At 52.7% G+C, this 12,391-nt stretch overlaps 4 protein-coding genes across 4 annotated transcripts; 1 reads left to right on the top strand and 3 right to left on the bottom strand.

Annotated features, from left to right (window-relative positions):
- Positions 1–673: 673 nt before the first annotated feature.
- ALT_6448 (DEAD/DEAH box helicase) lies at positions 674–3,578 on the bottom strand (the record flags this gene model as incomplete). Its single annotated transcript, XM_033563506.2, has 3 exons — positions 674–1,646; positions 1,695–3,040; positions 3,114–3,578. 3 exons carry the CDS (start codon positions 3,576–3,578, stop codon positions 674–676), a joined length of 2,784 nt encoding a protein of 927 aa, XP_033419397.2.
- A 332-nt stretch (positions 3,579–3,910) lies between these two features.
- Positions 3,911–5,803, bottom strand: ALT_6447 (MFS transporter; the record flags this gene model as incomplete). The annotated part of the gene is made up of 2 exons (XM_033563505.1): positions 3,911–4,326; positions 4,381–5,803. The coding sequence occupies 2 exons, from the start codon at positions 5,801–5,803 to the stop codon at positions 3,911–3,913; spliced, it is 1,839 nt and encodes a 612-aa protein (XP_033419396.1).
- Positions 5,804–7,842: 2,039 nt separating this feature from the next.
- ALT_6446 (wax synthase family protein) lies at positions 7,843–9,453 on the top strand (the record flags this gene model as incomplete). The annotated part of the gene is made up of 1 exon (XM_033563504.1): positions 7,843–9,453. One exon carries the CDS (start codon positions 7,843–7,845, stop codon positions 9,451–9,453), a length of 1,611 nt encoding a protein of 536 aa, XP_033419395.1.
- Positions 9,454–9,618: 165 nt separating this feature from the next.
- ALT_6445 (RIX1/PELP1 family protein) lies at positions 9,619–12,068 on the bottom strand (the record flags this gene model as incomplete). The annotated part of the gene is made up of 2 exons (XM_033563503.2): positions 9,619–11,676; positions 11,736–12,068. 2 exons carry the CDS (start codon positions 12,066–12,068, stop codon positions 9,619–9,621), a joined length of 2,391 nt encoding a protein of 796 aa, XP_033419394.1.
- Positions 12,069–12,391: the final 323 nt, after the last annotated feature.

Here is a 12,391-nt window from a genome sequence, read left to right as displayed (position 1 = left end):
GCCTTAGTTCGATTCTGTTTTCTTGTCTTTTGTTGATTGCGAGCAATTAATCTCATGATATCCCCATAAGTTCATGCGAGCATAGCATGGTTTGTCTTTGCGTTTGCTGGCGCCCTTCTGGGTACGTGTATCGTCTACAAGTTTCTTTCTACCGTTGATACTTCTCTTCTTTCCATATTTCTTTTTTTGTGTGAATGTGGCTTCCTTTTTCTTTGAATCTGAGTTTTCATTCTTCAATTTTTCAATTTTCATTACCGGGATTCGCACAGACAAGACAAGGCGTTTCAGCGTGGTCCATTCTTAGAGAAATACAATGAACAAGTCACGGCCGTCCTCAAATTCATTTGATGATTCCAACGTAATGATGAATGTGGTAGAACGACTCAAGCTCGAGAATCTAGTCTGATTTTCTTGAATTCTAGTCTTGATAATGTTTCCGTGTACACTGACCAGCAGTAAAGGAACTTTCGGGACATAAACCGAGAATTTAAAATAATCACACGGAATAAGAAGAAAAACATTGACATCAACATCAATGGTCTAGATGTGGAAACCCCAAGATCCTCCATACCATATAGTCAAACAAAAGGAAAGTCAGAGAAAGACAGAGAGAATGGCTGAGGTATCAAGTATCGTACAGCGAACAAAGGGACAGGAGGACAAAGCCTATAGGTCAAGTGAGGAGTTTCTCCAGATCCGCGATCCGGGTAGCCCTATCGTCGACCTTCTTATCCTTCTCGCGGAAGGCCGCCAGCATCAATTTGCGCTTGGTGTCCTGGATCTCCAGCACGCGGTCTTCGATGGTATTTTCCATGACGAGACGCCAGACGGTTGTCTCGCGTTTCTGGCCGAGACGGTAGACGCGGTCGACGGCCTGGTCCTCGATTGCGGGGGCCCACCAGCTATCCGCCAGGATGGCCTGGTTGGCCGCGACGAGGTTCAAGCCGACGCTGCAGACGCTCAGACTGGCGAGGAGGACCTTGCATTGTTGGTCCTTGGAGAACTTGTATGTGGAGGCGTCGCGGGCCGTCGACTTCATACTGCCGTCGATGCGGGCGTAGCCGATGCCGTGGCGTTGCAGGTGAGGCTCGACGAGGGTAAGGAATGAGGTCCACTGGCTGAAGACGACGGTTTTGGTGTCGGGGGCTTGGCCCTGCGCGGTGAGGATCTTGATCAGGGCTTCGACCTTGCTGCTTGGGTTGTTTGGGTCTGCGACGACGTCGTCGTCGGCGCTTTCGCCGAGACCCACGGCGGGGGCGACGAGAGTGGAGTTGTCGTCGATATTGGCGCGGCAGAGGGGGCACTTGTGCTGTCGCTCGATGACTTGCTCTATGCAGCCTCGGTCGTAGGAATGGCCGCAAGCGGTGATAACGGGCTGCTCTAACGTATCAAGACAAATAGGGCACATTTCCTGGCTCTCGATTCTGATTTGCAGCATATCCTGAAGGGCTTTAATGTTTTCCGGGGTCAATGGGACGACCTTGTGTTTCTCCAGTAGACCCGCCAGGGCGTCGATGCGGTGTTTGCAGAGCGCCCAATGGTTGCAAACTTGTCGCATACGCAGAAGGACCTCAAGCACATGAGAATACGTGGTGCCTCCCTTCTCTCTGGACTTGAAGTCCATAAGCATACCTTTCGCTTCGGATCTGTGGTCTGTCAGCAGGCGGTCATCGACTTAGTGGATGGAAACATACTGGAACATGTCATATTTCTCCTGTTCGTGAGGATGAAACTTGATGCGCAGCACACGCGAGGTGAGGGCCGGCAGGCGCAGGTTGACAAATTCCATGTCCTTTCTTCGCCTCAGGCAGATAGCGCTCATCAGTGCCTGGAGAAGGAGACGACCATTTGGATCGTCAGAGGCCAGAGGGCGAATGAGAACGCTGTTGAAGACCGCCATGTCTTCCAAGCCACCGGTCAGTCTCAGGAAGCGAATCTGGGAATACAGATCCTTCAAAGTGTTTACAATGGGCGTGCCGCTCAAGGTCCAACGCGAATCGGCGCACAGATTGCAAGCAGCCAGCGCACCCTTAGCTCGGGGGTTTCGAATTGTGTGCCCCTCGTCGAGCACGACACGACGCCAATGAACGGCAAAGAGCCCCTTCTTAGGCGCTGCTTTAGCATTCGGGTTATACTCAACAGCGAGAGCACCATAGCTCGTTATTACCACATCATACTCCTCGAGTTTTGCAGCCTCTTTCTTCCCGGCACCATGGTAGATGAGCACACTTGGCGTGCTCTCACTCTGGGTATGGTCTTTGCTCTGGTTTCTCCAGTTGCTCATGACTCCGACAGGTGCTATGATCAAAGTAGTCTTGGATGATTCTGGGCTTTTTGGCTGCGAGTTTGCCAAAATCAATGAGATGATTTGAATCGTCTTGCCCAGACCCATATCGTCGGCCAAAATACCGCCACTTGCAAGAGGGGGTGGAATAGCCGTTGAGTAGTTGGTGGCGATATTGGTGAATCTGTTTCCAGCTCTCTTCCAAAGCTGCACCACGTCCTGAGAACCAGGCCCAGGCAGTTGCGGAGACTCCTTTTCGATCATCCAGGCCAGTCCCTGCCGCTGGTACGGAAGAAGCTCGGTAGACAGCGCCGCGGGAGTATCTGCCATAGGCATATTGACCAAGTCTGCCTCATTCAACCCGAAATTCTCCGTCACCTGGCCAATATCACGAGGATTAAAGGTGCTGCTCTGACCAATAATGTCTTCCAAACTCTCGCCAGCCTGACCGAAACCGTCACCCGCGTAAAGGTTAGCATACGTCGGGTTGACACCAGCCTCCCACTGCTGCCCATTGCCAGACGCCAGACCACGGCCCCTTTTGGCAGCCTCCTTCTGCGCCCGCTCGCGCTGTTTGCGCTCTTGAGTCTCCCACCGATTAAATTCGGTCAGGGGAAGTCGGTCATCAATCATCATGCGCTTCAGCCGCTGCCGCTCTTCCGGATGACTAGTACCGTACAGCTTCAGCATAATCGGGCATGTAAACGAGCCAATCTCTCCCGTCAACACGCCTTCGATAAATAGCGACTTCGAGTCCTACGTTAAATGACGTTAAATCGAGTCCAGAACCATGCCACCCCTTTACAGAAGCTCCGTTTCATCCCCTTACCATATACTTTGCCAATCGAGCAGCTACATCTCGGGGGATGTGACCAATCTGATTCCCCATGACGTTCAAAACCTGGATCGCATTCCGGTCATACGGGTTATTAGGCTCACGGTGCAGAAGCACGTGTTCGCCAACAGTCGCGTAGCCATTGTAGTACCGGACCCCCACGATCTTGGTTCGCAGGCTCCCGTAGTGCATGAAGCTAACATAGGAGGAATCATCCTGGCTTCCCTGGATCAGATCTTCGGCTTCCGCGTCGTCCTCTTCATTCAGAATAATGGCCTGAGAGGACTGGCTGAGCGGTACGAACTCGGTACTCTCGCCGAATCGTTGCCCAGTGGTAGTCGTAGTAGCAGTTGTGTTGTTACCAGGACGCGTTGCTCTTTTCCTCTGGGGAGTAGTGTCCCTGTCGTCAACGGTGAGGTCCACTTGGTCGATGTTCCGCTTAGCACGCGGCCGCCCCATCCTTGCTGCAAGGGATGGATGGTTGACCGTTAACTCCGTTAACGACGGCTTGACGCGACGCAAATCCGGGATGGATATGGAGAAGAAGATGGCATAGTCTTAGTATTGGAGCGAAGCTTGTGGATTGAACCTTACTAAATTAGGAATAGCTGACAGCTGGGCGGAAACGCGCTAAGCCCCACGGTCCCACGTGATCCACATTATGATCTTACTGCAACAGGAATGGGTAGAACTAACTGCCTTATCAGATGAGAAGAATGTCACGATCTATGAAGAGTGATGAATTTATTGTGTCCATGCAAAGTCTATATAAATGGCTACTTTTCGAGAATTCAGTCCTTGAACGAGTCGCGCGTGTTGACCCGGTCGATGTCAAAGGGATTCGCATCGTAGACATCCTGCGAGGTCACCATCTTCTGAGACCCACTCGATCTGGCAGACTTGGTTGAGATGGTTGACTGTCTCCGACTGAGTTTAGCAGGATCTAAGGAAACCCTGTCTATCTCTGATTCCGCAGAGGTGGGCTCTAAGGTTACCTGACTCTGCGCCGCCATGACTCCCTGGTTTTCCTTCTCCTCTTCCTGTGGTTCTTTGACGGTTCGTTCCATCAACTTCCGCATGAATTCGTCCGACTCTGCGGCGAACTTGCATCTTCTTCGGATGACAGGCCCGTACTTGTAGAAGAGGAATGGAAAGGGGACACAGGCAAGTGCCAGGAAGGCAGGTATGGACGAGGCCCAGTGAATACCTGGACCTGATTAATTTTCGTCTAAACAACAACATCAAAAGAAAAAGAACTTACCTAAAGAGCTATACATATACTTTACGAACAAGGGAAAGGCGGCGGCGAAAATCGAGCGCAGGACGGCGCTAGCAGCGAGCACGGAGGCGGCGTAAATGGTGTACGCATCGATCAGATAGTTCATGAGGCTGAGGAAGACAAGAACCATGCCAAAGCCAAACGGCACACCGGCGGAAATACTGGCCAGATAGTGGATCGAAGGGTAGTTTGTCCAGGCAAACCAGAAGAGGCCGATGGGAATGGCTACCGAAGCGACCAGACAGGGAGGCAAGCGCGCCTCAGGAGGCGCAAACCCCTTATGTGCCTCCAGGGCTCTGATATATCGCTTGTTATCATAGATGCTGAAGGCCACGGCACACATCATGCCAATCATGATCCCCAGGAAAGCCAACCCTGACACACCTTGGTTCCAGCCTCGCTGGCCGGCAAACACGATGGGGAAGGCACCAAACATCATAAACAGAGTTCCGTACACGATTGCCATGTATACCGACAGCAAAAGAACAATGGGTTCTCGGAAAAGCAGGATCCATGGGCGGGACAGCGATATCTTCAAAGAGTGGCCAAGTGTTTTCTTTCCTTGTTCGGCTTCAATCCTGCTCTTGTAGACTTTGCCAGTAAGCTTGGAAAGCTTGATGGCTCGCTGACGAAGGAGAACAGGCGCATACGTTTCTGGGACGATGAGGCCCGCGGTGATCCAGAGTGCGCCAGAAAAGATGGCCAAGAACCCCATCACCCACTTCCAACCCTCAGTCATGCCCAGGAAGCCACCGATGATGGGCCCTAGGACCGGGCCCAGGAACGGAGCCGACGCAAACAGACTCATCGCCAGGCCACGTTGGCTCGCTGAGAAAAGGTCCGCGATGACACCGCCTGCATTCGTCAAAGGTGACGACCCAAAAGCTCCGGCGAGGAATCGGAAGACAATGAGGGCTTGGATGTTCGGTGAGCCGGCGGACGCGGCGTTAAAAATGGTCAATCCGCAGTAGCTGATCAGAAAGAGATACTGTCTTCCCCAAAGCTCACTCATGGGCGCAAAAAGGAGGGGACCGATCGCGAACCCCAGCACGAATGTGGAAACGCCCAGAGTTGCTACTTCTGTGCCGACGTCAAACTGTTCCATGATCTGTGCCATGCCACCAGTGTACGCCGACGAGACCAATGACACGGCTAACGTCGCCCACGCCATAACCATGGTGAAGGTCCATTTCTTCGTCCTGGAAAATTCCAGGGGGTTCCGAGGGTCATTGAGAATCCAGGTGACTAGGTATGGGTCTTCTTCTGTGCCTGAACCGGCGAAGCGATAATCGATGATCTCTTGGGTCAGCGCACCTTGGTCAAAGAGCAGACGCCAGTGCGATATCCGAGTGGGATGAACAGGCTCGATAGTATCAGCCGAAGCTGACTGGCTGTTGGCGCCCATCCGTGCTAAAAGGATGGGATTGTGCAGGCCGAGTGGTTGACAAACGGACGAAGAGCCACCCAAGGATGGAGGATATTCTCTAATTTTTCAGAGCTCGAATAGTACAAGAATGCCAATCATACATACTATCGGAACGACTTAGAAAGAAGACAGTCGGTAGGGTCACAGAGGAAGAACGGTGGTCGGAGGTTAGTTTATATTGGGTGCATCCGAAAGAGTAGCAGCTTTGGTGGAGAATCAAAATGCCCCAGTCAAGCTGCGGCTAGAATAGCATCAGACCACGACTGGACTCAAAGAGTAAAGCCGCTATTTTATTATCGCCAACTACTTAATAAGAGTATCTAGGATCTCGGGAAATCGGCAAATAGTGGCGCCTTGACATCCAATAACTGGCGGGACGGCGCGACGGGCATGAGGGGAACATGGTGAGTAGCTTAGCCTCTGGGCACCTACAAGGATACAACAGCGTCATAGCCCACAGTGCTCGCTGTCTCGGACCCCATTTCTGCCGATGAAATGCGAAATAATGCACCAACGGAGTGGTGGCAGTGGTTGGAGTGATTGATCATTAGGGGAACTGGCGTCGGGAAGCGTCCTTGGGATAGTTGAAGGTCTTAGTGCTGACCTGGTCGACGGTAACCTTGGAGGTGTGTCAAGAGTGGATGGGGATAGGAGATTAGACGGCTTTTCCGACTCAGGGTCATGGAGTTAGCAGTGGGGCGTGAAAGTCGGCTGAGACGGAATAAACCGACCTGATGCACAAACGGCACTGGACACTGGGCACTAAGACCCTCGTGCATGGAAGACGCCCTGATGAGGAATAGGGTATGGAAGCAGACTGAAGCAGACCGTACATTATTCCATTGACACTGGAGTTATGAAGGGATCCTAATGCATAAAGTCTATCAGGAATCACATAAAAGGAAAGCCAATACGAGATCATAATAGATATGGACGGATCACATAGCTCTTAGCCCAGTTGCTCATTCACCCGTTCCACTGAGTCATTTCTCCAGTTGGTGTCCCAGTGGGGTTTCTCCGCTCATCTGATCTTTGGGTAGATCCTGGGGGAAGGGAATTGTCACAGTGGGCGTTTTCACTCTGATGATTGATTCGAGTACCATTATTGCGTGATGTGGATCGAACGAGGTAGCAACCACGGATAGAAATAGCCGACGGGCGTACCAGAGGTATTAGGAAGAAGAAGAGTAGTCGTCGTTGTGACTCGTGATGCAAATGAATAAGCTAAACTCAAGCCTGATGCCACTAATCCCAGGCATCTTTGACACAGTCACTGGGGTGCAGTAGTAGCATGAGTCTCCATCCAGAAGCTACAGAGCTTAGATGAGTTTAGATGAAACCTTAGAATCAAGTTGAAACAAGCTCGAAGGAAAGTGATCTAGCATGGTGCAGTTGTCCGTCTGTTGTTGTCTTGTTCCACAGCATTGATTCAAAGTGCAGCCTCACTGTATGACCAACATATCCATACTGGACTCTTACACAGTATACACCCATGCTATATAACTTCATGGTAAGAAAGTCCTTCAAAAAACATTTATTCTGTCTCAGGATGCTGAATAACTAGTATGTCAGTCTTATCTCATCCGATCGGTACTCTGGTCGCGGGTCATTTCATCATTGTTTTCTGCTGTACAAAAGCAGAAGAAATGACGAATCTAGATTTTCCATCATCCGAACAATAATTCAAGAGTCAAATGTCAAATGTCAAATGTCAACTGTCAATATGAAGAATACTGCAAGACGTGATGAGAAAGAAGGTGAACATTGTTCTGCCTGCGTCATGGTTCTGAGCATGCATTGTGCATTTTTACTTTTTTTCGCTTCGATTTCCCTGGTTTTTTCTCCGTCTAAAACTCCTCCATCGACCCCTGAGTTCATCGACATTCTATCTAGATAGTCAGGTCGCAGTCTGATCAAGATACATGGGCTCTAGTTCTCCGATATCTTTATCCTTGGATATATCATCAGCAGTCAAAACCTGGACAATCCGAGACTAGACATCAAGGAACTGACTGCTGATGGCCCACCCCAGCTCTTACCGCCAAATCCTTGACAACAACCGCGAGCAGTTCGAGCTCCTCATCCAGCATGGGGACTACAAACCCTTCTACCTGTGGCATCTCCTTGTCTTCACTGCTCTTCCTTTATGTGGTCTGTTGATATCCCGGCGGCGTGGAGCCCGATACCTTCGCCCCGTCCTCTTTGCTGTTATTCTCGGGACAGCCGTTGATGTCATGCGACACCGGCGTGCACTGTTGGGAGCGAACGGTTATATGGGGGGCTTAGTGACAGCCTGGTGGACTATATGGAGTGCGACGATTCTAATCTTTAACGATGTCGAAAGAGATTTCGAGCGGATAGAGAGGCGGTCAGGTAATGCAGCATGTCCGGGCAAAGCGCCGCCACCAGACAACGAAAACAAGCCTCGATCCAGTGACAAGGCCGCGAATGGTCAAATCCTAAAGGCAAAGCAATATGCATCCCAGCGGGAGTCAGAGATCCTCGCCTGGCAGCCGTATCCCCGTGCATTCTTGCACCGTCTCAACTGGGCGTTGGGCCTGCTCTTCAATATGCGAGGACCAGAATGGAACTGGCGCATATCTACCTTGGATCCGTTGCCTGACTCGCTACAGAGGCAAAGGACAACCAGAAATGGGCAGTCCGCCCGTGAAGCAATGGGCAAGACCGGCAATAAGGCCGATTCGCAGCCCGATGCACGAACGCGTCTGAAGGCCATCCTCGTCACCTTCCTCATACACTATCTCTTCCTAGATCTGGTCAAGGTGCTCATGATGCACGACCCATACTTCTGGGGTCTGGTCTCGTCGGCTCCCGCCCGCCCATTCCCTTTCACCTACGTCCCACTCCCGACTATTCCCGACATCATCGTGCGTCTCTACCGAGAAATCCTGAGCGCACTCGGCGTCTACGCCGCTCTAAGCTTCGTCTGCCTCCTCAACCCCATCATTTTCCTAGGCCTCTCGCTCGCCTGCCCCAAGGCCTCGCGCGCACTCACGCGCGTCCCGCTGGATGCTCCCTGGCTCTACTCCGACCCCTTCGGCCCGTTTCTCGGCTCCTGCCTCGACTATGGCCTTGTAGGCTGCTGGAGCCAATGGTGGCATCAGCTGTTCCGCTTCGGCTTCACCTCCACCGGCAACTTCCTCCTCTCTCTACTCCCCAACCGCGTGGCAGCACGCCCCAGCATCCGACGCACCGTAATGACCCTCACTGCGTTCTTCCTCAGCGGCCTCATCCACGCCTGCGGAAGCTACACCCAATTAACTGAGACGAAGCCCCACGCCCATTTCGTCTTTTTCTGCCTGCAACCCGTCGGGATCATGATCCAGAACCAGCTAGCGCGGTCTATTAACGCCAGGTACCGTTTCTCGCGGCCCATCAGACGCGCCGCTAACGCGATCTTTGCTTCCTGGTGGCTGATTCTCTCCGGCGCCTCGATCGCCGATGATTTTGCTCGCGGCGGGCTCTGGTTGACGGAGCCGTTGCCTATTAGTCCGCTGCGTGGGTTGGGCCTCGGGGCCAAGGGCGAGGGGTGGTGGTGTTGGGGGGAGCCGTGGTTTCGGTACTGGGATGGGGGAAAGTACTGGGAGAGGGGTTTGAGAGTCTTATAATGCAGTTCGGTTGTGCCGTAGATAGAGATACATATGCATATAGATGGGTAGGTTGGCGGATCTATGGGCGCTGACCAATTGGTTGGATTGTCTATTTCTATCAAAGTGTGTATGTATCTTATACATTTTATGGTAGCTTAGAATATAATGATAGAGCATCTGCTATCAACCATCCATCGTCACATCCTCCTCGTCGTCTTCCTCGTCCGTATCAGGCTCAATATTCAGTGTGGGAATCTCATCATCGCTTTCGTCGTCGCCTGCCTGAGCCGCGGATACTGCCGTCCCGGACACCGGAACGCCCGCACCAGCTGTAGCCGTCTTAGCCGCGCTCGTCGGCATCGGCGCAGAGGTAGCCGTAATAGAGGCCGTCGGGATAGAGATAGCCGCCGTGGCCGTGAACGAAGCAGGAGAGGCCGTGCCGAGGGCGGGCTGGGCCGAAACAGCTTCGGTATCAAGCCGGGCTTTCTTCGCTTGCGCATCATCGAATTTTTTGTCCGTCAGACCGGCTGCTGGCGCGGTTGGGACCCCTGCCTTGGTGTCCTCGGGCAGGCTCCGCTTGTGGGTGGACGGCACAGGTTCCTTCACTGCTTCTGTGGTGCGCAGGTTGCTCTGGATAGTCGGAGTGGCGGTTGGTTTGAGGAAGCCTGTAAGTTCGGGAGCAGCGTGCTGCACAGAGGAGTTGGTCTGCTCTTCTTGTTCTGCGTCCTCGTCGTCGTCGGCCATGCTGCCGTACCCGGTGATGCCGGGTGCGTGCATCAGAACCGGCATTCTGGGTCTGATCAGTCCCTCGATCTCCATCTCGCTGGAATATGATCGCGCCAGGAAGGGTATGAGGCTGGAGCCCGTGCCACGGCCTTTCATGGCCGGGACGGGATTGAGCACGCTTGCCAGCATTCCGGTCTTGTCTGAGGTGAGGATGACCGTCCGATCAATTTCGGCGCGGAGGGAGGTGGGAAGGAACTCGATGGGGACAAAAGTGAGAACGACTGGAAGGAGCTCGGATGCCGCTCGCTTCAGGTTGGGGAACGTGGTTGAGTTTTGTATTTGCCGACTTTGTTTGGAGGTTGGGTGCAAGAACGAGTCAGCGTTGACTGTGGCCTGGTTCGTCTTTGCCTTGCCCTTAGGATCTGACGCCGCGGACGGAACTGAGTCTCCGGTTGGTGGTAAGATGTCGGAGCAACAGGACCGCAGGACGTCTGCCAGGAACGAAATGTTCTTTTTCGTCGTTGACGGTCCTATAAGTGGGAGCAAAGCGTGGACGAGGTCATATACAGAGGCGCGGATATCCTTGTTGAATTTCTCCGCCCGGAAAACCCAGAGCGATTGCTCCAGGATCGTCTGTGCTACTGGGACAATGCCGGTCTCCAGAGCATCCACAGCGCTCAGTAGTAGTTTCATGCATACAGCGTGGATACGAGGTAGTTCGGCCCAGAGGCCGTCCCTTTCCTCTCGGCCAATCTGTAAGTTGACAGGGACATCCGCACCTGGTGCGGGAACAGTGATCGCACTCAGTCGTGACGTCAAATCCAAAACCAAGCCCAGTGGAATTGTCACTGCCGATGCCGTTGGTGCTGTCAAAAATCGGGATAGCAAGCGTAAGAGTACCGTCAATCTTTCCACTCCAGCATGAATGCCCTCCCAGCCGGGAAGTCCTAGCGCATCTGGCCCAGCATCAGCCACCACCTGGCTGTAGTCCTGCGGCCGAGGGCCTTGTCTCAAGGTGGCATCAACAGACTCCCACTGTTCCAGTACCCCTCTCAAAACATAGTCCGCGGCCCTGTGAGCCGAAGAGATTGTCAATCGGCATGCGTTCTTCCATTCCTCTGCAGAGGTGTTCTTCGGAGCGCAATTGTGGAGAGCAATGAACAACCGCTCCGCTAGGTCGACCGTTGCGCCCGGAAACATCGGAGAGGTCGCACCAATGATTTCCTGGAGGATGCTGTGTATCTGCGCAGAAAATGGGCGGAATATTGTTGGGTGTCTTGCGATGAGCTCCAAGAAAGCGCTCAGGACAATCTCCAAGAACGGCGTATTGGGCTTCAACTTTCTGATGGGCTCGGAGGACGGCTTGACCGAGATCAGGTTCAACGACGAAGTGATAAACCCTGGTAGTGACGGCGTCGTTATTTCGCGGACAAGAGTGGGGTATTGGTAGGTAAGATGAAAGATCCGTGTCAAGGTGATTATGCACATTTTCTTCGTGGAGATGGGATCCGATTTCTGCGCAAGTAAGAATCAGAGATTGACCAGACCGGTCAGCGACCGACTTGACGACTTACAGCCAAAACTGCAACGAGACTTCGCACAAGCGATTCGCACCCGCGAAGCACTTCCCACTGCCCAGCTTCCACTGTCGCCTTCACTAGAACAACCGCAGTCCATCGCCCCTCAAAGCTCCTATCCTGTAGCAGACTGGCCAAGCGAGTTTTGAGCTTATGAATCTGCACAGCATTGTCAGATTCGGACTTGCCCGACTTCTGATTCTGTGTCGCAGACAGGAGCTCCCCGCAATCGCTCAATGATGTCGCTAGGAATGATGCGATCTGAGGCAATTGATCGACAGGCGTGGTCGTCAAGCGATGCGTCACAGCACGCAGAGTAGTTGAGGCCATCGTGCGCACCTGATGACCTGAGCTTCTCGCAGGCTCCTTGAACTTCAATGTCGTCCTCCGAGAGGTTACTCTTATCAAAAATGGAAATACAAATTTTGTGGCAGCAGAAAAAAAAAAGCTTGGGCCACATGAAGCCTCGGTACGTGACGGTACCATACGCTTGTAAGTTACGCCGGTGCGGGTCTCCCCTGGCCGATGATGTTTATCTCCATCGGCTTGGTTGGACTGTTGGGGGAACATTCTCATTTCTTATCCTGTGATTCTATTGCAGAGTAGCCTCGGGGTTGGGCATGGATAATGGATGATATTCTTACTGCCCTCCC

This window comes from Aspergillus lentulus, assembly GCF_001445615.1.
Source record: "Aspergillus lentulus DNA, contig: Alt12, strain: IFM 54703, whole genome shotgun sequence".
In the NCBI taxonomy this organism is placed as follows: domain Eukaryota; kingdom Fungi; phylum Ascomycota; class Eurotiomycetes; order Eurotiales; family Aspergillaceae; genus Aspergillus; species Aspergillus lentulus.
Note: the sequence above shows the minus strand (reverse complement) of the source record. Positions and strands in the feature narration are given on the sequence as shown.